The following is a 23698-nucleotide window of genomic DNA, read 5'->3' on the forward strand; positions in this document are numbered from 1 at the left end:
CATTGCAGCGTGCGCGGCGTCTCCTCGTGGCTGGGAAGCGCGACTTTTACCCCGCCGCACTTACTGGTGCAAGACGCCACCCAGAAGTCTCGTCTGCCCCAATCAGCCGCTAGCGGAAATGATGCGGCTAGCCCGACGTCTCATCACGCGAGATTTCGTCACGGCCACCTTCCTTCCCGGCTGCGCAGATCAGAGACGCCGGAATCTGGGCGGAAATGCCGGCAGATCAGACCCTCCGGCCTGAGACATAGGAGACAGGTAGGACGTCCTCCCAAACTCTCCTACCAGGCTGAAACAACAGTTACCAGCCCCAACCAACATTTAGACATTTAGAGCAAGCTACTCTAAGATACGGGCGCCCCAGGCAAAACCCATACCATTCACAACATAACTTGAACCTATCCAGGTGAATCCAGTGGGTGAATGGGAAACAAACAAAAAACTGCTGATAGAAGGAGGGTGGAGTTCCTTTATGGACTCACAGGCAATTATTTAGAATGTTTTTCAGGTGTTTCCAGGTGGGGAGGAGACATCCAATGTCTCAGCAGCAGCCGTCCTGAAGGACGATGGGAGAAAGAATGTTCCCAACTGCGGGAGTGTGATCGAAGAGACAGATGGCCAGGGGCCACAGATGCACAGTCAACAACCTTTTAGGGCCAGTTCACACTTGTAGGTCGATTCACGAAAGCGTGATAACTGCCATCACAGCAGCTATCACGCGAACAGCGTTAGTTCATCTAAGATATTAGATAAGCGCACGTGATCGGGCGATCACCTTTGCTTATCACGTGAACTAATGCTGTTCACGTGATAAGCGCAGCGCAGAGCCGCACATCGTGTGATAACTGCTGTAATAGTAGTTATCACGCTTTCATGAATCGACCTCTTGGAACGCAAATTTTGCATTGCGATTTTGCTGCAATTTACGCTTTGATTCCCGCTCAACAGAACAAGAATCATAGTGCAATCCCCCCTCGCCCCCAAAGCGCTGCATGCATTGGGTTTGCAATTTCAGTAGGTTTGGGGTGAGCTGGACCGCAGAGTGAAGGCAAAAGGGCCAACAAGTGTAAAGCATCTCTAGGAACTCCTTCAAGACTGTTGGAAGACCATTTCAGGTGACAACCTCTTGAAGCTCATCAAGAGGATGCCAAGAGTGCGCAAAGCAGTAATCAAGCAAAAAGGTGGCTACTTTGAAGAACCTAGAATATGACATATTTTCAGTTGTTTCACACTTTTTGGTTATGTACTATACTTCCACATGTGTTAATTTATAGCTTGGATGCCTTCAGTGTGAATCTACAATGTTCATAGTCATGAAAATAAAGAAAACTCTTTGAATGAGAAGGTGTGTCCAAACTTTTGGTCTGTACTGTATGTCAAGAGGGTATATTACTGTTACTTTTTAAATTATGGGCTTGTAATAAGTGACGCAAAACTGAAAAAAATGCACCGTTATTTCCAAATATTGGCGCCATACATTGTAATGGGGAAAATTTTAAAATGTTTCAATAACTGGGGCAAATAAAATGTGTGGGTTTAATTATGGTAGCATGTATTACTTTACAACTATAATGGCCGAAAACTGAGAAATAATGATTTTTTTTTCCTGTTAAAATGCAGTTAGAATAAAATTATTTTTAGTACCCCCCCCCCCCCCCCCCCCCCAAATAAATCCTAATTGGTGGCAAAAACAAAATACAAAATAAGTAGTAACTTTATAATCTCATGAATGGGAGGAGTGCTGATAGGTGAAAATTGCTCTGTTTTTTTAAGGGGAAAAACCCTTGGAGGTGAAGTGGTTAAACAATACAAGTTGCCAGGCTGACCCCTCGATCATTTGTCTCTAATGCTGGGTACACACTATGAGATTTTCTGGCTGATTTATTGTCAGATCGATTATTTCCAACATGTCCAATTTGCTTTCTGATCGATTTTCCAAGCATTTTGATAGATTTTCGTTAACTGTAATAGGAAATCGATCGGAAAATGCTCGGAAATGCCCAGAAAGCAAGTCAAACATGTTGGAAATAAATCGATCTGACAGTAAATCAGCCAGAAAATCTCAGTGTGTACCTAGCATAATAAGCGATAGACCATGAACAAGCATGCAGATAAGGTGCTCTGACTCAAGTGGGACTGGATCAGCCACATTCTTGTTTCAGGGTTATAATTCAGACACTACTGATACCAGATGATCAGCAAGACTGCCAGTTAACTGGTATTACATAAAAAAATAATTAAGGCAGCCATCATATCATTCACCTCATGATTCCTTTGAAGCACAAACAAATAAAAAAAACACAGTTATTGCAGTGAGCTATCCAGGAATTGAGGCGGAGTCAAAGTAAGGAGGGGGGGGGGGGGAACTTTCAAGAAAAAAAAAACGTAAACGATGCTTTTGTTGCGTGAAATGTTGCCGAAGACAGCCTGATGTGTGTACAGGGGTATGGATTTAACTGCTTAGCTGCAATTGTATTTCTGGCAGCAAGAGACCTGCTTCTGAACAGCCATTCAGCAGAGTCAAACATGCAGTCCCATAATCATCGCCTGAAATGTTCAAATACTGTAGATATTTGAATTTGTTGTAAATTTTCTGTCCACCAAGGTGTTTCCACCGAAGCAAGTAAAAGGGGCGCTGGAGGCACCCTGTTAGGAACTGAGTCGCCATAGGTGGCAATGTTAAAAGTTGTGATTAGCATCTATAAACAGTAATTGTAGCTGCTATTTATAGTCACTTATAGGCACTAATTGCAGCTTTTAACAATGACACCTATGGCAGCGAAAATATTGGGGTTAGAAGTGTAGGGGTTAGGCACCACCAGGGGAATCTTATGGTTAGGCACCAGTAGAGGTATGGTTCTGTGTGAGTGTAGGGTTAGGTCATAGTAAAATTTAGGTAAAGAGTAACAATATTTTACTATCATAATGAACTAGTAGAATATCAGTAAGTTCACAGAGCAGCCATCTCCAGCGCCCTTGTTACATGCAAGTGTTTCTACATGGTACTTGTGCAATATTTACCCATTGAATGTGCTTAGGTTGCTGAAGCCCATAGCAAGGTCAGTGACTGGTGTTAATGGCTGTTCTGGAGAAAATACAACAGAGGCATCCTTCTCCCTTAGTAGATTTAGTAACATTCGACTATTAGTACGGAAATTCACTCCACAAGACTTTGATGGACCATCCAATGAGCAGAAACTGTCAGCCATGGTTCAGATCTTTAACACCAGCCCGGGACCTAAAGAAAAAAAACAAAACAAAACAAAAAAAAACAAAAAAAAAAAAAACAGACATTTGTAATATTCAGCGTTTTCCGTAAAAGACATCTACAGTATATTAAGAATTATGCAATGAATGTAATTAAACTTCATTCATGAAGACTGGCATTTTAAACATTGCGAGGATTCTTTGAGCTTTCTGCCTCACTGCAGACCAGGTAGGAGATGGTCAAGAGTTTTCCCAGCAGAGGAGGCACTGGACATGTGACACCAACTTATGTTCTGCACTGGAAAAAAATTCACTCTACCCTATTGGGCGTCTTTCAGAGGGCTTAGTGAACCTACATGTGAAGACTGCCACCTGGCAGTGACCACAACTCGATCCCTCAGGCGACAGTTTGGTGCTGAGGCTGTACAGACACGTTCTGTTGCTATGGAGGGGGAATGAAGGGGTGTTGGTATGACACATAATGGAGCCTGTGGAGTGAGAGAATAATGCCCTCAGCAAAGACAATTCACCAGGCAGTTTACTTGCCGATGCACTCAGGGGAGGAACCAGAGGTCACTGTATACACAGTAGATTCTAAGCAGAAATGGCCCCAACCAGCAGCCTTAAGGTGCATACACACGCACTACGGCCGCCAACGACGGGTCCATCAGACCCTCCCGCTGGGCGGACTTTCAGGCGACAGTAGCGCTGTCGGCGGACTGATAAGGCTGTTTCTGAGTGATCCGCTCAGCGGATCGTTCAGAAACAGCCTTATCAGTCTGCCAACAGCGCGTACACACGCGCTACTGTCGCCTGAAAGTCCGCCCAGCGGGAGGGTCTGACGGACCCGTCGTTGGCAGCCGTAGTGCGTGTGTACGCACCTTTAGCCAAGAACAGTCTAACATGGGTGGCAAGGCTTTAGAGGCTGCCCATTCCTCCAGTTTTGACTGGGCTAAGCAAAGCCTGAAGCGAAAAGAGCACAGGTCCCAATTCAGTGCACGAGTATCCCTACCCTTGGAAATTAACTAAGGGAACCTAAACCAGGAAACTGCAATATAAAAGTATTATTCAAAATGTGAAGTAGTGGCCAAATCCGCTTCTACATACATGAATAATCATACACTATAGGTATAAAATTCTCCATCCCCAGGCAAAGATCTAAATACATCATCTGAAATCAAATCATTCGATATGTTGTTAAAATTTTGTTTGGTAACTACGAATTAAAGGGTACCTGATACAGATGAAAAGAAAAGTTTTATACATACCTGGGGGGCTTCCTCCAGCCCCCTTCAGGCTAATCAGTCCCTCGCTATCCTCCGCCACCTGGATCTTATGCTATGAGTCCCGGTAATTCGGTCAGTCAGCGCAGTCCGGCCGCGTGCCGCTCCCAGTCAGGAGCATTCTGCACCTGCGCAATAGTGCTGCGCAGGTGTATTACGGAATGTGTGCATGCGCACTATGCTTGACTGGCTCAAGTAGCTGGACCAATAGAAGAAGACCCATGTGGGGGAGGAGGACAGCGAGGGACTAATTAGCCTGAAGGGGGCTGGAGGAAGCCCCATGCATGTATAAAAAAACTTTAATTTAACCCTCCTGGCGGTACGCAGTTTCAGAGGCTGCATCCGAGGAGGATTTTTTTTTTTTTTTTTTAAATAAAATGTGTTTTTTAGGTTTTAGCTAGCACTTCGCTAGCTAACTATGTCCCCCAAGCCCCAAGCCCGCCGCCGGCAATATTTACCCCTCCGCGATCCCGCGAGAGCCGCAGCTTCACTCGTCGCTGTGGTGACGATCGAACATGAGGTCACTGACTTCATGCGCAGTCCCGATCCTCCCCATAGCGAAGCCTGGAGCTGATTGGGAGGCTAGCCATCGTTGGATCCCTGGGGGGGTACGTATTACGGCAGCGATTGGGGGGGGGGGTGAACATCGGTGGAGTGGCAAAACTTGGGTGACAGTTAGCTAGCCAATGCTAGCTTAAGCATATACAGCACATTTTATTTAAAAAAAAAAAAATCCTCCCGGGGCCATGTGATCCTCTGCGACGGCTAGCCCAAGCATAGCTCGGGGTTTCCGCCAGGGAGGTCAATCTGTCTCAGGTTTACTTTAAAGGGAACCTAAACCCTAGGGGAAAATGAGTTTCACTTACCTGGGGCTTTTATCAGCCCCCTGCAGCCATCCTGTGCCCTCAACGTCATTCCTGGATCCTCTTATCCCCTGCCGGCAGCTAGTTTCATTTTTGCCGACTCGGAAGGCTGCCACGCGTATCATTATACCGGTTACCGCGGTAACAAGACGCTATAGCTGGTGTCAACGAGTACAAGGATACGTGTTGTCATGCCATAGCGTTCTGTTACCGCGGTAACCCGAGTAATGATACGTGTGGCAAAAACGAAACTAGTTGCCGGCGGTGACCAGAGGATCCAAGAGTGACGTCGAGGGCACAGGATGGCTGCAGGGGGCTGGTAAAAGCCCCAGGCAAGTGAAACTCATTTATCTAGGGTCTAGGTTCCCTTTAAAGCTTCCAGTAGTTGTGTAACCAGCTGACCGCTAATACGTCAGCAGCTACTGGGTTTGATTAGCACAGTTTCAAATGTTTGGAAATTTGCATGTTGGGAGAAATCTTGTTTATGAGTATTTTTAACAATTCAGCTGGACTGCTTCAGAGCACGTGATCAAATTTTTACAACTGAATTTTTCACGGCTGTGGAGTCAGTACAAAAATCTACTGACTCCGACTCTACTGACTCCGACTCCGAAAGCTAGAATTCCTCTGACTCCTTTAATTTGCATAATACATATTAAAAGTATGTAACATGAAATGCATCTCTTAACTGCCAACGCTTAGGAATTTTACAAACAACTGAAGTGAGAGGGATTTAGAGGCTGCCATATTTATTCCCTTTTAACCAATACCAGTTACCTGGATATTTGGCAGATCTTCTGCCTCTAATACTTATAGTCATAGGCGAAAACTATTCCTTGGTAAGAGTACTTATAGAAAATACAGACAGGAACAAAGAACATCTATCAGGCCCTAGGCAATGTAACTGTGGGTACATGTAAGAGTTATGTGCAGGTACTCTGCAGGGGAATGAGGGGATTCTTCCTCTATAAAGGTGCCCATATATTAGAACGAATATGGGCAGATTCGTCCAAGAGACAAATTTATCTCAAATCGAATCTGATTAGAGATAAATTTGTCTCTAATCGAATCTGCCCATACACTACAGGCCGATTCCCGTCAGGGAATTGGCTGAGCTGCCGCGTACCCCTCGCTGCTGCCCCCAAAATGTATAAATGTATGTTGTGTAGTGCATTTATACATTACCTGTCCTCTGTAGCAGCTCGCCGGGCCCATCAGTCCATCTCGCCGGGTAAGCCTCGACCAACCAACCTCGGCCCGACATTTTCCAACATGAGCGATCGACTGTGCGGCAAATTTCTGTCCCGAAATTGGTCGCTTTGTCGGTTGGGCATGCACTTGGCAGCCCCAATTTTCATCCAATTCGATTATAATAATCGAATTGGATGGTTGGTCGCCTAGTGTATGGCCTTCTTTACACATTCTTCATGTACAATCTGAACATGGATCAGGCCCTATGCAATGTTACAGTGGGAACATGTAAGAGTAATGTGCAGGTACTCTGAAGGGGAATGAGGGGATTCTTCCTCTATTACACATTCTTCATGCACAATCTGAACCAGGTTTATGGGTGATGGACAACACCTCTGTGTTCAATGTGCACAACATTCTCAGTGGATTCCCTGCAGCTCTGTGGGGAGTGCATATGTAGAGTATAGTACTACTTTGTAACAAAGTAAACCTGAAGCGACATGATATCTACCCAAGAAGAAGGAGTTGGAAACAGTGCAGTAAGCGCATCCGTTCAGGATGTGCTGGTGTCATTTCCATCACCAGCTTTCCGCCACCCGACCTTATACCATAAACCAGGAAGAATGGGGCTTCCTTGTTGAAGTAAAAAAAAAAAAAACAACAAAATCAATGTGTATCCTAAGCAGCAACACAGAGGATTCTTATTGGTTCACCATGAACCAATCACTGTTTTTCCTGCTGCAGCACCATTTGTATCTAATTACAGTGGTGAAGCCCAAAATTCAAGACACAGATGAAGGGTTTTAATGCGGTGACCAGCCTAGTGGGAACAGACACCATTTTTTAAAGGTGTTGCCTTTATAAAAAAAAAAAAAAAAGTTTCACTTACCTGGGGCTTCTACCAGCCCCATGCAGCCATCCTGTGCCCTCGTAGTCACTTACTGCTGCTCTGGTCTCCCTCCGCGTTGCGTACATTTTCACGTATTCCCGCTGGTGCAGGAACATTAACACATACATTTTTACACGTTAGTGGTTCAACGCGTAAAAGTGTACATGTTAAACAACTAACACGTAAAAATGTATTTGTTGGGGGCGTGGCCAAGATGGCGTGCTGAGCGGACGTCTTTCTTCTGAGCTCCGCTACCCAGCTCTCCTAATCTATAGCCATCGGCCTGCTAACTGCGCAGAAATACGCCTAAAACACCGTAGAGGGACTGCTGACTTGCCCTGCTTCACCCTGGAAGACTGGTGGGATCCCCCAGCGACATCGGCTGAGGAAAGAAACGAGGCTTCACCGGCCTGCTCATACCCCCCTGGCCCGGCTCGGCCTCCAAGACCCTCCCAGCGTTATAACCCTTACGGGGAGATGGGAGGTAAGGGAAAGGAAGACAAGCCGGAGAATGTCTCCCCAACCGACAATCAGCAATCATCTGGCTCCAGAGCTCCATCCAACAACAAGCCGGAGAGCATAGAAGGCATGGCGGTGGACCACGTGGAGGCCATCTTCCCCTCACCAAGCTCGGCCGAGCTTATGGAGGCGATTAAATCTTGCCAAACGATTCTGACTACTAAGATGGACCACATGGAAGCCAAGTTTGGTCTCTTGCGTCAAGACCTAGCAGACATAAGGGACCGTACAAGGGACCTACAACGTCGCGCATCGGACGCAGAGGATACCATCAGGAGACATGATGTTGAAATACCCTCTGTTACTAAAAGAGTCTCCCAGCTTGAAGCCCGTGCAAATGACGCTGAAAATCGAAACAGGCGCAATAATCTGCGTCTGCTGGGCCTACCGGAGGGAGAGGAAACGCAAGATGTCCCAGCCTATATGGAGGACCTCCTTAAGGAGCTACTACCAGAAGCCAAGTTTTCATCGCAGTTTGTTGTGGAGAGAGCGCATAGGATTCCAGCCAAGAAAAACCTCCCTGGGGCATACCCAAGGCCGCTAATATTCCGTATGCTTAACTACAGAGATCGTGATGAAATCCTTGCTGCAGCACGGAAAAACCTTGTTACTCTTACCGTTAACGGTATTTCTTCCAGTCACTCAGGATGGCCTCAAAATGAGAGATTCCGTGCCCCTCCCCCTAAGGAAACACAAGCCAATTAAAAGACAATAAATAGCTCCACCTCTTCCCCCTATCTTCAGTTTAATGTATAGAGAAACACCCTCTAAATAACCAATTCTAAAAATTTTACTAAAGCCCAAAATATGCATATTCATATAAAGCCTACTAGTAACGTACCCTTTCATACTTACGCTTTCCCTATAGGGCGGGAAACCCAGGCCATCCTGAGGGACTGGAAGAAATACCGTTAACGGTAAGAGTAACAAGGTTTTTCTTTCCAACGTCCCTCAGGATGGCCTCAAAATGAGAGACAAGCGAGAAACTGCTTACCTCTAGGGTGGGACCACTGCCTGCAGCACTTTCCTACCGAACGTTTGATCCTGAGTTGATAAAACGTCCACTCTGTAGTGCTTAATGAAGGTATTTGGAGACACCCAAGTTGCTGCTCTACAGATTTGTTCCAAGGATGCGCCTGCTCTTTCAGCCCAGGACGTAGATAATGATCTTGTGGAATGAGCCGTCAATCTTTCAGGTAGCGCTTTGCCATTGTTTTTATATGCCATAGCAATTGCTTCTCTAATCCAACGTGAAATAGTTGATTTTGAAGCCTGTAACCCTTTATTTGGACCTGCAAATAAAACAAACAAATGACTCGATCTTCTGAATTGTTTCACCGTAGTCAGGTACTTAAGAATCGCTCTTCTTACATCAAGACAGTGTAATTCTTTTTCCTTTGAATTTTTTGGATTATCACAAAATGAAGGTAAGACAATTTCCTGGGAACGATGATAAAGGTGCCCATACACTCGTCAGATTGGCAGCAGACAGATAAGAAATGCATCTGATGATCTATCTGATGCGTTTTTAGAACATTTTTTACCAGGATAGAATTCCAATAGATTTCAGTTTGAAATCTGTTGAAATTCGATCTGATGGCATTTTTTTGCCATCAGATTTCCATTAAGGTCAATGCAAACTGATAAGCAATCTCATCAGATCGACCTAAATTTTCCACCCTGCTAGTTCGATGGAAATCCATCGAAATCGATCGAAATCGGCCGTCGATCGGTCGATTGGCCAACCGATTTGCGATCGATCGATCGATCGATCGCGATCGATCGGTCGGCCAGAAAATCGTCTGAGTGTATGGGCTGCTTAAGATGAATTCACTTTAGGAAGATATGCTGGATCTGGTCTAAGAATTATCCTATCATCTAAAATAGTCATTAATGGATCCTTCACTGATAGTGCCTGAAGATCTCCAACTCTCCTTGCAGATGTAATTGCCACCAGAAAAACCACCTTTAAAGTTAATAAATGTATTGATATTCTTTCCAACGGCTCAAAAGGATCCTTAATTAATGCCTGTAGAACTAATGGTAGATCCCAAGCTGGCATAATCTTCTCTGGCACCCATCTTCCCATTTTGATTACTCTCAAAAATCTCATGATAAGAGGATCCCTAGCAAGCTGCTTGTCAAGGAAAACTGATAAAGCCGCCACCTGAACCTTTAATGTACCTGGAGCTAACTTAAGATCCACGCCTCTTTGTAAAAAATCCAACACATCAGGTACACCAACTCCTTTACGTGTAGCCTTTCTCCATGCTAAAAAAGTCTTCCAAACACGAAAGTATATTCTCCTGGTGATAGGCTTTCTACTTTTCAAAAGAGTGTCAATCACCTTTTCTGAACACCCTTTCTCTCTTAACAGGACCCTTTCAGGATCCAGGCTGAAAGTTGAAGCCAGTGAGGATCTGGATGAACAGCTTTCCCCTGTATCACAATGTCCCGAGACACTGGTATCTTGAATGGGTCTTCCATAGCCAAGTTCACTAACTGTGGGAACCAACATCTTTTTGGCCAAAAAGGTACCACTAATATCATCTGGGCTTTGTCCTTTACCACTTTGCAAAGAACTCTCTGGATTAATCTGAAAGGAGGAAACGCATACATCAGTCCCTCCCCCCAGTGGACTGAGAAGGCATCCATTCGGTTCGACTGGGTTCCTGTCTGTATAGAGCAAAAGTCTCTGGTCTTTGCATTCTGAGCTGTAGCAAATAGGTCTAAGATTGGCTGACCCCATTTCTTTACCAGCATATTGAAAATACGTGGATTTAACTCCCACTCGCTCTCCAGTATTAACTGACGACTCAGAGTATCTGCCCACACATTCAATTCTCCTTTGATGTGAACTGCTGTTAATGAAATTATATACTTCTCTGACCATTCCATGATCTCCAGTGACAGGTTTAACAAACTTTCCGACCTCGTTTCTCCCTGCTTGTTGAGGTACGATATAACCACCATATTGTCTGAAAAAATGACCACCTCTTTTTGACAAATCCTGTCCTGGAAACTTAGCAAGGCATTCTTTACTGCTAATAGTTCTCTGAAATTTGACGATCTCCTCGAGATCTCTGTGGACCATTTTCCCTGGGCCTGTAGTTGAGCACAATGAGCCCCCCAACCCCAGGCACTGGCATCTGTTGTAACCCTTACTGGGTCGTTTTGTCTCCATTTCCTTCCTTTGGAAAGAATCTCTGAACTCCTCCACCAATCTAGTGAAATCTTCACCTCTCTGCTTATCAATATCCTGTGATCCAGTGAATCCTGTGTCTTGTCCCAGTTCCTCAAAATGCTCCTCTGTAAGATTCTTGAATGCGACTGGGCCCACTCTACTGCTGGTATTGCCGATGTCATTAATCCCAGCACCGACATCAATTCCCTTATCGTTAGAGTTTCTGACCCCTGGACCCTTTCTACCGACATTATTAACTTTGAGCTCTTCTCTTGAGTTAGAGAAATAATTTCTCGGTCCGTGTCTATCATGAAGCCTAGAAACTTCATACTTCTTGATGGGGTCAGATTCGATTTTTCTGTGTTTATTAGCCAGCCTAGAGATTGCATAGTCTGTAGACATAGTAAACAGTCCTTTTTCAACTGATCTCTGTTTAAGTTGAGGATCAGGAAGTCGTCCAGATAAGGTATCACATTTACGTTCTGTAAGTGCAGAAATTGGATCATTTCCGCAATTACCTTCGTGAAAATTCTTGGGGCTGATGTCAGACCAAAGGGAAGAGCCCTGAACTGGTAATGGGCAACCACACTTCCCTTCTGAATGGCAAACCTCAAAAACTTTTGATGCACCGGACTTATTGGCAAGTGCAGGTAAGCATCCTTGAGATCTATCGATGCCAAAAACATACCCTTCATCAGCACATTCCTCACTGAATAAATATTTTCCATATGAAATTTCTTTTCCTTTATAAACGGGTTTAACTCTTTGAGATTCAGAATTAATCTCTGATCCCCTGATGGCTTCTGAACTAGAAACACATGGGAATAAAAACCCCCGTTCATCTGTTCTAGAGGAACCTGCAAACTACCTTCTGAGAAACTAGTTTTGCAACAGCCCTCCACAAAAAATCTGCTTTGCTGCGAACCTTTGGAAGATTTGTAATACATTTTCTGACTGGGGGCAAACTTTGAAACTCCAGACGATAACCCTCTTCTATGATTTTCAAAATGAAACGGTTGCCGGTGATCAGACACCAGCTCTGAAAAAAATACTGCAGTCTGCCCCCTACCTGTATCTGATAGTCATTTATCTTCGGAAGTCTTGGGGTTCCCTGGCTTATTGAATGCAGATGAACCCCTACCTCTTCCTCTGGAAAAAGCCCATCTGCCTCGAACTCCAGACTGAGCCCCTCTACCTCTTCCTCTGGCGAAGTAACCTGTTTTTGCACGAAAAAATTTCTTATTAACCACTTTCTTCTTTTTGTCAGGAAGTCTTCTACCTTTTTCTGCTGATCTAGTTAACACAGTTTCTAAATCTTTACCAAAAAGCAAATCACCTTCAAAGGGCATCGCACAAAGTCTCTGCTTTGAAGTGATGTCCCCTTCCTAGGTTTTCAGCCAAATCGATCGCCTGGTAGCATTAGCCAAAGCAGCTGCCCTGGCCGAATACCTCAAAGCTTCTGCAGCCGCATCTGCCAAGAAAGCTACTGCTTTCATAATCAAGGGGATAGACAGTAAAATATGCTCATGCGGAACTCCTTTAATGAGATCCTCCTCAACAGCTTCTACCCAAGATAATAAATTACGTGCCACGCAAACAGAAGAGACTTCTGGCTTGAAACAGAACGTAGCTGCCTCCCAAGTTCTTTTACTAAGTACGTCCGATTTTTTGTCCATCGGGTCTTTCAGTAACCCAGAATCCTCAAAAGATAAGTCAGAATCTTTTGAATACTGAGAGATCGCCGCATCTATCTTGGGACATTTGACCCAAACTGCTTCATCGGATTCGGAAAAAGGAAATCGTCGCTTAAAAGAACTTGGTATAAAGGCTCTACGTTCTGGTTCCTTCCACTGGTCCGAAATAATTTCTTTCAGGGAGGAATGTACTGGAAAGGATCTGCTAGGCTGACCCTTTAACCCTTTATAAATTTTATCCTGAGTAGACAATACAGGTTCCGACACCTGGATTCCCTCATTTTCATATATAGCCCTTAACAACTCAGGAGTATCTTCTGCAGAAAAAAAAGATATTTTGACCCCCTAGAAGTAGAGGCTTCTTCCTCCAGTAAAGGATTATCTCTTTGCTCTCCTTCCTCCATTGAATCCTGCTCTGAGGCTTCCCCTTCCTCCAAAGCAACCTCAGGCTGGGAAACTTGACTACTCACAACCTGGCTCTTTTGCACCGGATCCACCATTGCCGTACGAAAAGCCTTGAAAGTAGTACATAATTCTTCTCTAATCATAGAGACCAGATCTTGAACCACATTAGTATTAGATTTTACAGGGGTTTCACATTTTTGACAAATTGCTTTTTTCCAAGTAGTGGATAACTTTACATCACATACATCACATCTTCTGGATTTTTCTAAGCACTTAGCAGGACGACTAGATCTAGCAGAACTACTATCCGATCTCTTATCCCGCTTTTTTGTATCCACACTGGTCCCATCTTGCTCCTCCGTCACCTCCCCCTTAGGTCTGGATCTGGATGAGCTGTTTCCTTTCTCTGTATTTTTATTCTGAAAAAATACCAGAGAAAAAAAGAGTTTTAGTTGAATCCTGCTCTGCAAAAATCACACATACCCCCAAAACAACCATATAATACCTGTCCTGAGGCAAGAGCATTGCTCTGGGCGCTTTGCACTGTAGCAGGTAATATCGAATCTGCAGGAGAACAGGGCTGCTCCATCTCCCAGATTCCGCACAAACAGAGTGTCAGGACGAATACAGACCCTGAGTCTGTTAAATAAAACTTCCTCCGCCCCCTGCCAGGCAATGAACTAAAGTTAAATTACCTGCAGCTGTCCTCTGCCTCCGTCACATCCGGACGCCGAGTCCACGAGGCGGAAGAAAACACAGAAGCCGTAGTACCTCGGCCGGAAATGCGTCATCCTAGACGAAAGTGCGCATGACTCATGCGTCTCCCTAGACGCATGTACGCGTGACGTATGTGTCTCCGCATACGTAAGCACGCCTGACTCCGCGCGAGATCCAACCTTGTGGACACCATCTCGCCGTCATGGCTGCCGCATCAGTCTCCGCACTAACCGCCGCCTCAGACGCCGCTTCAACCGCGCACCAGCCGCCATATAAGCCTCCTTCCAAGTCCCGCAACCCGGTAAGAGACCACACAGGGGGAATTACAGGGGGACCTGGCTCCCACCAGAACCACCAGGCCATGCTAAAAAATAAAAAATTTTGTCGCAGACATTGGCTTATGCTCCCGGGTGGACCGGGAAACAAAAAACTGAAGATAGGGGGAAGAGGTGGAGCTATTTATTGTCGTTTTTTAATTGGCTTGTGTTTCCTTAGGGGGAGGGGCACGGAATCTCTCATTTTGAGGCCATCCTGAGGGACGTTGGAAAGAAAGTGACGGACCTCAAATTGGGAAATGCACGTCTGATGCTGTTCCCAGACTATACGACGGAGACACAGAAACTCAGGAAAAATTTTCAAGATGTAAAGATAAAGCTGAGGGAACGACAGATAAAATATGCCATGCTGTTTCCTGCAAAGTTGCGAGTCCAAGACGGGGAATCCACCATCTTTTTTGAAACCCCAGCGGAGGTCACCACGTGGCTGAAGACTTTGCCTGCGCAACAACCAGATAAGTAACTTTATTCATTTGTTGGCTAATCTGGCCCGCTAATGGGGTCACCTCTGCTGTGACAATGCACCGTTATGACTGTTTCCCCCAAGCTATGCAACGCTATGCTCTTTGGGAGTTTATATCTATAATGGCGCTTCTTTTATGCGGTCCTCCCTGTTGGTTCTGGCGGGAATACAATACCTCTGAAGGCCCTACAGCTTTCCCTGTATCATGCCGTATTCTGATCACTGACTACTGTGTCTGGGATATATGGGGGAAGAAAAAGTTTGTTTCTCATAAACTACCACACCATGGCTGCATCATTTAAATAACTATTGCTTATGCAGACTGTGTATGCTCCTTGCTACTCTCCGAACTGTTTGGCGCCCAGAGACAGACGAACATACAATGAAGTGTGTGGTATACTCGCACTGTCCATTTCCACTGTTTGAATATGGGCGCTGATGTACATTTTCCATATACGGAACTACCACAGCAGCAAATACGGAGCTGACAGCTAAGCAACCTGTTTTCTTGTTCTCCTTTATAGTTCCTCGCTCTATTATAGTTAACTATTATTTTCACTAGTTGTTTTTGTAATACCAGACGCGCAGTAATGTGCGACACACGTATAAACGCACAATACTGGTCATGTACTAGCTATGTTAGCCCAATAGGGGAATGTTAATTAAATGCTAAAACGAATGGTATAACTACCTGTTATCCTGCTCTTCCCCCCCCCCCCTAACCTCCCCCTTCTCCTAACCACCCTTCCCCCCCCCCTCCCCTTCTCCCACACCCCCTCATAAAATTTAAGTGACTAACCCTGTAACATTCGGCTATAAACCCTGTATCCTCTGGTCGGTCAGATGTAAGTCAGGGGCACTTTCTATTCTCCCCCCCCCCCCCACCCCTGCTATGTGGGATATATACGGGTCGCTGTGCACCGAGTTGGGAAGTTGTCTATAGCGGAATGTATTTCCTCTACCTATACATGCATGGAAAAGAAGCTGCTAACTACCAGTAACTACATTAGGTATTAACACTAAAGGACAATACATACTACTATCCACTAGATGGTGCTACAATACCAGTCTTCAGCCCTTGCAATAATATATGGCAGCCTTACATTCATGGCATTTAAAATATAGCTCTGAATTACCCTCTGGAACGTCAGGCCTAATTTAGATATTCGTCCTTTCTCTAATTACTCTTGCTTGGAATATGCCTATGACATGGAGACGCTGCACTCCCAGAACTGGATATGGTGAGCAGCTCCTTTTCCCCAAAATGATGTTGCATTTCACTGTGTACTTATTTCTGCCTCACTGTCAAGATCCTCCTGCGTTAATGCACTGAGTTTAGACAGGGGACCAGAATGGAGACATCTATGTATGTATATACTGTGTATATGTGTTATTATTATAGGTACTGTGTACACTTTCAATGATGACCCCAACTGACCTGTGCAGTGGAATACCAGCCTCACACCCCGTGTGGGAAGACCTGTGCACTCAATTTGTACTAGACCTATGCCTTATGGCAGTGCTGGTGATCCCCCCCCCCCCCCCCCCCATCCCCCGTGCTCCTGTCTGCATTATGCTGAGACATCCACATGGGACTGATACTGAGGGGCCTTAACTGAGACGTGAGATTAGCCGAGCTTAAATAGACTACCATGATGCAATACTATATATCCAACATAATTTTTCTGATGTAGGCTGAATTGCTCTCCCCCCTTGTCTATAGTATAGTAGACTAAAAGTATAATTACTGATTAGTGCACCTTGTCATACCCACTGGGTCGGTCATATTAGACTGCACAGGTGAAATTATTCATACACCTTTTCCTTTCTGGATGTTGGTAATGATGTATACCCAACTCCTCAACCCATTTGCAATATGGCTAACTGTACTTCAAATACCATGCATCTGTGCTCACCTCCGCCCGGGGACAGTTCACTCTTGGCGGATGCCTGCACAAAGATCCACCGGGAGAATACAACTTTATATACTGTGTGTGCACCTGGATGCACCAGATACTACAGACTGGCATACAACTGATCTATGGTATGTCTGGAACCTATTTAAGTGATGTACGCCAGCACCACACACCGCTGGCAGGAACCCTTTCCTCCCCCCCCATTCCCTCCCCCCTCCCCCCACGTACAAAAATACAAATATGTAGCATGAGCCGTACCCCCAGAAAGACAACTGGGAGTAGTTGGGTAGCGGACCTCTACCTTGGCCACTACCGTCCCCCCTCTTAGGAGGTTTTCTTTTTAGGTTTAAGTTAGACAGTTCCAGTCCTATTTTGGGACTGAAGGTTTGCTGAAATAAAGTTTAGTTAAGGGATCTAAGGCATCTGGATGTTCGTGGTTCCTCTCCAGGATGTAGGGTGGGGGTTTGTTGGGATGTACTGTTACAAGTTACCTGTTCTGTGCTATGTCTCTTTTCTTTCCTCTCCTTCTTGGCCTGCCTACCCCCCTGCCTGGGCTCCCCCCCCCTCCCCTCGGATGTAGATATTGAGAAAAATTATCTATTCCATACTCGTTTATTAATATATGCTACTTAAATGTCTGCAGTCAAACTACTATCTTGGAATGTTAGAGGTCTAGGCTCTAAAATAAAAAGAGCACTGGTTGCTAACTTCCTAAAGCAACACTCACCACATATCTGTTTCCTGCAGGAAACACATCTTACAGGAGGAAAGATTTTAGCGCTTAAAAAGCCGTGGGTGGCACACGCATACCATGCCACATACTCATCCTACTCCAGAGGGGTCTCAATCCTCATTAGTAAGACCCTACCCTTCCAGCTGCACGACATTAAAATAGACCCTGGGGGCAGGTATATAATTTTAAATGCTACAATAGAACAGGAGCAATTTACACTGGTGAATGTCTACCTGCCACCACCGGCTGATATCTCTGTCCTTGACAAAATAATTACTATCACTGCACAAATGCCATCTAAAAAATTAATCATTTGTGGAGACTTTAATCTTATACATGATCCACTTATAGATAGACTCAAACCCTCCAGCAAGGACACGTTAGTATTTAGACACTGGCTAGATGCATACAAACTGACAGATGTTTGGAGGTGGAAACACCCTGGTATTATGGCTTACTCTTGTCACTCGGCTTCTTACGGCACCTTATCACGAATTGATTTAGCTCTCGCCTCAGACGACATGCTCTCCCGGGTTAAAGCATCCTCTTTTCTGCCTAGAGGCATCTCAGACCACGCACCTTTGGAAGTAATATTCCAGAGGGGTATGAGACAGGGGGATAGAGTATGGAGATTATCTCCTCATTGGATAACTGATCCTACAATAGATGACATTATTAAAAGACAAATCAGACACTACTGGGATGAAAATAAGGGATCCACTACACCTCAACTTATATGGGACGCTAATAAGGCTGTTTTAAGAGGGCAGTACGCAGGGGCCATTAAAATTGCTAGAGATCAGGTGTATGCCTCACTACAGTGGAGGGAAAAAATTGCTTCCGACCTGGAAGCGGAGTTTGTTACCACTAAGACCACTACAACGTATAACAAATGGCAAGCGGCATTACAAAACCTAGAACTCTATAGAATAGATACCACTAAAAAGAGTATGCTAGACCTGAGACAAAAAAATTTCGAGCATGGAGACCGAGCTGGGAAAATGCTAGCCTGGCTTTCCAAGGACTTTAGGAGTATGACCATCATACCACAGATATCCTCTGACTCTTGTAATCATATTACCGACCCGGAAGAAATTAATAAAACTTTCTTCCAATTCTACTCTGAACTGTACTCTAGCCGCCTTCAAAAACCGACAGAGACCTTAGATAATTATCTGGAAGCGATAGAATTACCCACACTGTCCACTGAAGACGCCGAGGCACTTGAGGCCCCAATCGCCCTTGATGAGGTGATCAATGCCATAGCCAGTATGCAGACTGGGAAAACTCCTGGCCTAGACGGTTTCCCCGTAGAATACTACAAACAGTACTCCAAACTAATAGCACCCAAACTTAAAAATACACTCCAACGCTCATTCGAAACGAACTCCCTACCACCTTCGATGACGGAAGCCCTAATAATAGTAATTCCCAAATCAGGGAAAGACCCCAGTAAATGCTCCTCATACAGGCCAATCTCCCTCCTGAACACGGATGCAAAGATACTAGCCAAAATCTTAGCTACTAGATTAAATTCATATATTCTTAAGCTGATACACCATGACCAGTCAGGCTTTATGCCCGGTAAAGGTACCGATATCAACATTCGTAGGCTGCTGACTAATATTGTCGCCTCTCATTCTAATGCGGGCCAAAGAGTAATAGCGTCACTAGACGCTGAAAAAGCTTTCGATTCAGTGGAATGGGATTATTTGTGGGCGGTGCTGCGTAGATTTGGGTTTGGCACTAACTTCATTAAATGGATCCAACTACTTTACGACTCCCCCAAAGCTAAAATCAAAACAGGGAACACAATTTCTCAGTTCTTCTGTTTGCGGAGGGGTACCAGACAGGGCTGCCCTCTGTCACCAGGCCTATTTGCATTGGCCATGGAGCCTATTGCAGCTAAAACCAGACAATGCACACTGGTGAAGGGACTTTTGATTGGCAACTTACATGAGAAAATATCTCTCTATGCGGATGACGTACTTCTCTACTTAAATGACCCCCATTCTTCTTTAGATGCAGCACTCCACCTATTTGAGAAATTTGGAGATATGTCCGGTATTAAAATTAACTGGGATAAATCTCTACTGTTTCCTATAGATGCCGCACCTAATCCACCGCGTAGACCAAACTTTCCGCTATCAATAGTGAACCAATTTAAGTACCTGGGAATCCAAATAACCAGTGACCTCACTACATATCAGAACCTCAACATAGATCCGGTCATTCACCAACTTGAGTCCAGATGCGCAGTTTGGAATAAACTCCCACTCACACTGATAGGAAGGATTAACCTTCTTAAAATGATTTTCCTACCTAAATTTACGTACCTCTTCCGCCAATGCCCTGTCTGGCTCCCCTCTGCCCTCTTCAAGAAAATTGACAAAATTATTCTTACTTTTATTTGGGCAGGAAAGCAACCCAGAATAGCATTAGATGTACTGCAGCTCCCTAAATCTAGAGGTGGATTGGCTCTCCCACATCTCCAAAAATATTATTGGGCCTCTTTGCTTGTCACTATCAGGTGGTGGTTCTCGCAAGAAGCCACAAACCCAGCAGTGAATGCAGAGGCGGCAATACTGGGCTCCTACGAACAGCTTACTAACCTACCCTATAGGGGCCCCAAAGCCAACTCCCAAACTACACTACTGATGACAACCACATGGAAGGCTTGGAGAGCAGCTAGAACCCCCTTCATAGCTCCAGGTACAATCTCTCCTTTCACGCCTCTTTGGGGTAACCCCTCTCTTTAGCACTTTACTACCATTCCTGACCCAACTATATGGGCAAGATATGGCATAAAAAACATATCCCACATACAACATGAAAAATCTATCCATACCTTTAATACACTTAAGGCTCAATGTGATCTCCCAAATAAATACTTATTTCGATATTTACAACTCCACCACGCGTACAGATCACAGTTTGGCTCTCAACCACCGGATTTGCAAATGGATAAAATTGAGAAACTTCTATTGACTAAAAATCTCCCAAGGACCCTCTCTGCCATATACGCAGATCTATCAGACGCTAACAATCCCAGATTAGTGAAGTTCTGCCGGAAGTGGAGGGCAGATATCCCCTCCCTTAGCGATAAGGAATGGGATACAATCTTAGAGGAATTCCCTTCAACAGTGATATCCGCAAGCGACCAACTAATTCAAATTAAATTTTTACACAGGATATATCTTACCCCTGCACGATTACACAGAATGAACCCTGCCCACTCAGATAGCTGCTGGAGATGCGTGGTACATAGGGGAGATTTTGTCCACATATTTTGGTCTTGCCCGATAATTATTCCTTTCTGGGAAAATATACTCTCAATCATCAATGCTCTATTAGAAATGACGGTCCCTATGGACATGGGTTTATTACTTCTGGGCAAACTAGAGACAGCCAATATTTCGAGACATAAGCAAACACTGCTTAAAATATTATGCTTCCAAGCAAGAAAAGAAATATTAAAGTTTTGGAAAAAGGCCTCTATCCCAACGGTCGGCACCTGGGCCAAATCAATTAACAGTGCTCTACCACTATATAGAACTACCTATCTAAATAGAAAATGTCCCAAAAAATTTAACAAAGTATGGGGTGTATGGGAGGATAGGATCCTGGATCCTACTAGTGACAAATTTATTCCTATTATGGATTGAACAGTACCTGGGTGGGGTGGGCGGGGGAAGGGCGGGCAGACCTTTCTTTCTTTTTCTTTCCTTTTTTTTTTTCTTTTTCCTCCTTTCTCACGGGCCAGGCATCCGTAGAAATCCCTCATTTACGGCCCGCTTTTGACTCCTCCTTTCCAGTGCGAGCTGCCTTTTCAGCTTGCTGATATTTACGCCTGATATGTGATCCTGGGACTATATTGTCATACTTACCACAGACTGAATACAATGCCATAATATAGTCCAAGTAATATACTACTATGTATAATATGTTATTATAAGTTTTATTATGGAGGAAGTATGCCTGTACTGTCTACTACTCTTTTCTTGTTTCTGTAATTTTGATAAAATCAATAAAAATTACCTGTTAAAAAAAAATGTATTTGTTAATGTTCCTGCACCAGCGGGAATGCGTAAAAAAATGTACACAATGCAGACCGCCGACCCCCGAGGTCGGCAAAAACGGAAGTAGCTGACGGAGGGGGACCAGAGCAGCAGTGAGTGACTACGAGGGCACAGGATGGCTGCATGGGGCTGGTAGAAGCCCCAGGTAAGTGAAACTTTTTTTTTTGCCCGATAACTCCTTTAAGCCCCATCTACACGATACGATTCTTTGTGCAATTCGATTACAATTCTATTTACTATCCGATTAAGGCCCCGTTCACATCACAAACGCGGATGGCCATTCGTGCGGAACGCAACGCATGCAAACGCACGCCATCAGCGTTTGTGTGCGTTGCGTGGCTGATCCCATCACTGAAAAGTGAATGGGACAGCCACGCGTTTTTTGCAAAAAATGCGTGCAGCATGCGTTCCCGGACCGCACAGGTCCAGAACGCATGCAGTGTGAACATCAGACAGTGCACTCTATGCACTGTCTGATGTTGTGCGTGTCGGCCTCCCGCACGCGTTTCCAAAACGCGGCTGGAAACGCGTGCAGTGTGAACGGGGCCTAACTCCGACATGTCCGATCAGGATTTGATTCAATTCAATTTTCCATTGCAAAACAATGGCAAATCGAGTTGAACTGAATCGAATCCCGATCGGACATGTCGGATTTAATCGGAATGTAAATAGAATTGTAATCGAATCGCACAAAGAATCGTATCGTGTAGATGGGGCTTTACATTGCTGCGTTACAGCAGGTTGAGACTTTGCATTAGTGGTCCAGTTGGTATATGTTACATTCACATTCCGGTTGACAACTGTGAACGCATCCAGTTAATAACATGGAATATGTTCACCCTTCCATTTTGTGGTTTGGAAACCGCTGTATTTTTTGTACTGTGTGGACAGGCCCTTATGCCTATCTCATGGCAAGTAACAAAAAACAGTGGGGAAAATAAACTTCATAAACTATCGTTTAACCTCCCTGGCGTTCTATTAAGATCGCCAGGGCGGCTGCGGGAGGGTTTTTTTTTTAAATTAAGGGCTGGTTCAGACGGACTTTTGGAGGCGTCGCGTTCGTTGGCGTTGTGTTCGTGATGCGTTCAGGCTTTCAGCAGCGTTCGCATTGCGTTCGGATGCGGTCGCGTTTTTTCTTCCCCTAGAGGGACATTACCCGTCGCGGTTAACCGCCCCTGGAAGCAACATGTAGCTTCCAGGGGCTCCTTGAACGCCAGTGAAAATCGGGACCCGAACGCCGCGTTTGTGCAAACGCGCGTAAAAGCTTGGTACAAACGCTCCCATTCACTTGAATGGGAACGTTTAACGCCAAGCCCCGAACGCTAGCAGTAAACGCTCTGCAAACGTCCGTCTGAACCAGCCCTAAAAAAAACTGTTTCATGCAGCCAACTGAAAGTTGGCTGCATGAAAGCCCACTAGAGGGCCTCCGGCGACCAGAATAAACAAGGAAGGCCGCAATGAGCAGCCTTCCTTGTTTTGCTTACATCGTCGCCATAGCGACGAGCGGAGTGACGTCATGGACGTCAGCCGCCTCCGATCCAGCCCTTAGCGCTGGCCGGAACTTTTGTTCCGGCTGCGCAGGGCTCGGGCGGCTGGGGGGACCCTCTTTCGCCGCTGCTCGCGGCGGATCGCCGCAGAGCGGCGGCGATCAGGCAGCACACGCGGCTGGCAAAGTGCCGGCTGCGTGTGCTGCTTTTTATTTTGCAAAAAATCGGCCCAGCAGGGCCTGAGCGGCGACCTCCGGCGGTGATGGACGGATATATTCGTCCATACCGCTGAGGAGGTTAAAGACTGCACAAAGCAAGGCGTAGAATTTCACACATTCTTTTCCACCACTTAAAAGTAACTCTAAGCTCTATAACTCATTCATTACAAAAGGGACATACCATGACCGTCCATGGGTTAGGGGAGTAATCACACTGTGATGGAGAGGGGGAAATAAAACTTAGATACTTACCTCAGTAGATTCTCTTTGAGACCCACTATTCCTGCACAGGACCCTCTTCTTCTGAACATGTTCCCAGCCATGTACAAGCAAGGCCCATGCATGACCAGTAGAACAAAATCCCTTGTGCACAGAGGATAAAATCTGTACACAAGCTGCTTTGTTCTACAGGCCATGCACAGACCTTATGCCTGGTACATACCATGCAATTGTTAGTTAGATCAACAGGTCGAATAGATAATTTCCACCAGGTCCGCCCTGATTTCTGATCGATT

At 45.1% G+C, this 23698-nt stretch overlaps 1 protein-coding gene across 6 annotated transcripts in view; it reads right to left on the reverse strand.

Moving 5' to 3' along the window:
- CDC25C (cell division cycle 25C) overlaps nt 1–23698 on the reverse strand; it is a 74586-nt gene that overhangs the window by 47114 nt on the left and 3774 nt on the right. For all 6 annotated transcript variants that reach the window (XM_068277010.1, XM_068277013.1, XM_068277014.1 and 3 more), the window contains exon 2: nt 3022–3238. In XM_068277010.1, the coding sequence (XP_068133111.1) occupies nt 3022–3209 (188 nt within the window). In that variant the 5' untranslated portion in view covers nt 3210–3238. The remainder of the gene's footprint in view (nt 1–3021; nt 3239–23698) is intronic.

The sequence above is a fragment of the Hyperolius riggenbachi genome, chromosome 3, assembly GCF_040937935.1.
Source record: "Hyperolius riggenbachi isolate aHypRig1 chromosome 3, aHypRig1.pri, whole genome shotgun sequence".
Classification (NCBI taxonomy): domain Eukaryota; kingdom Metazoa; phylum Chordata; class Amphibia; order Anura; family Hyperoliidae; genus Hyperolius; species Hyperolius riggenbachi.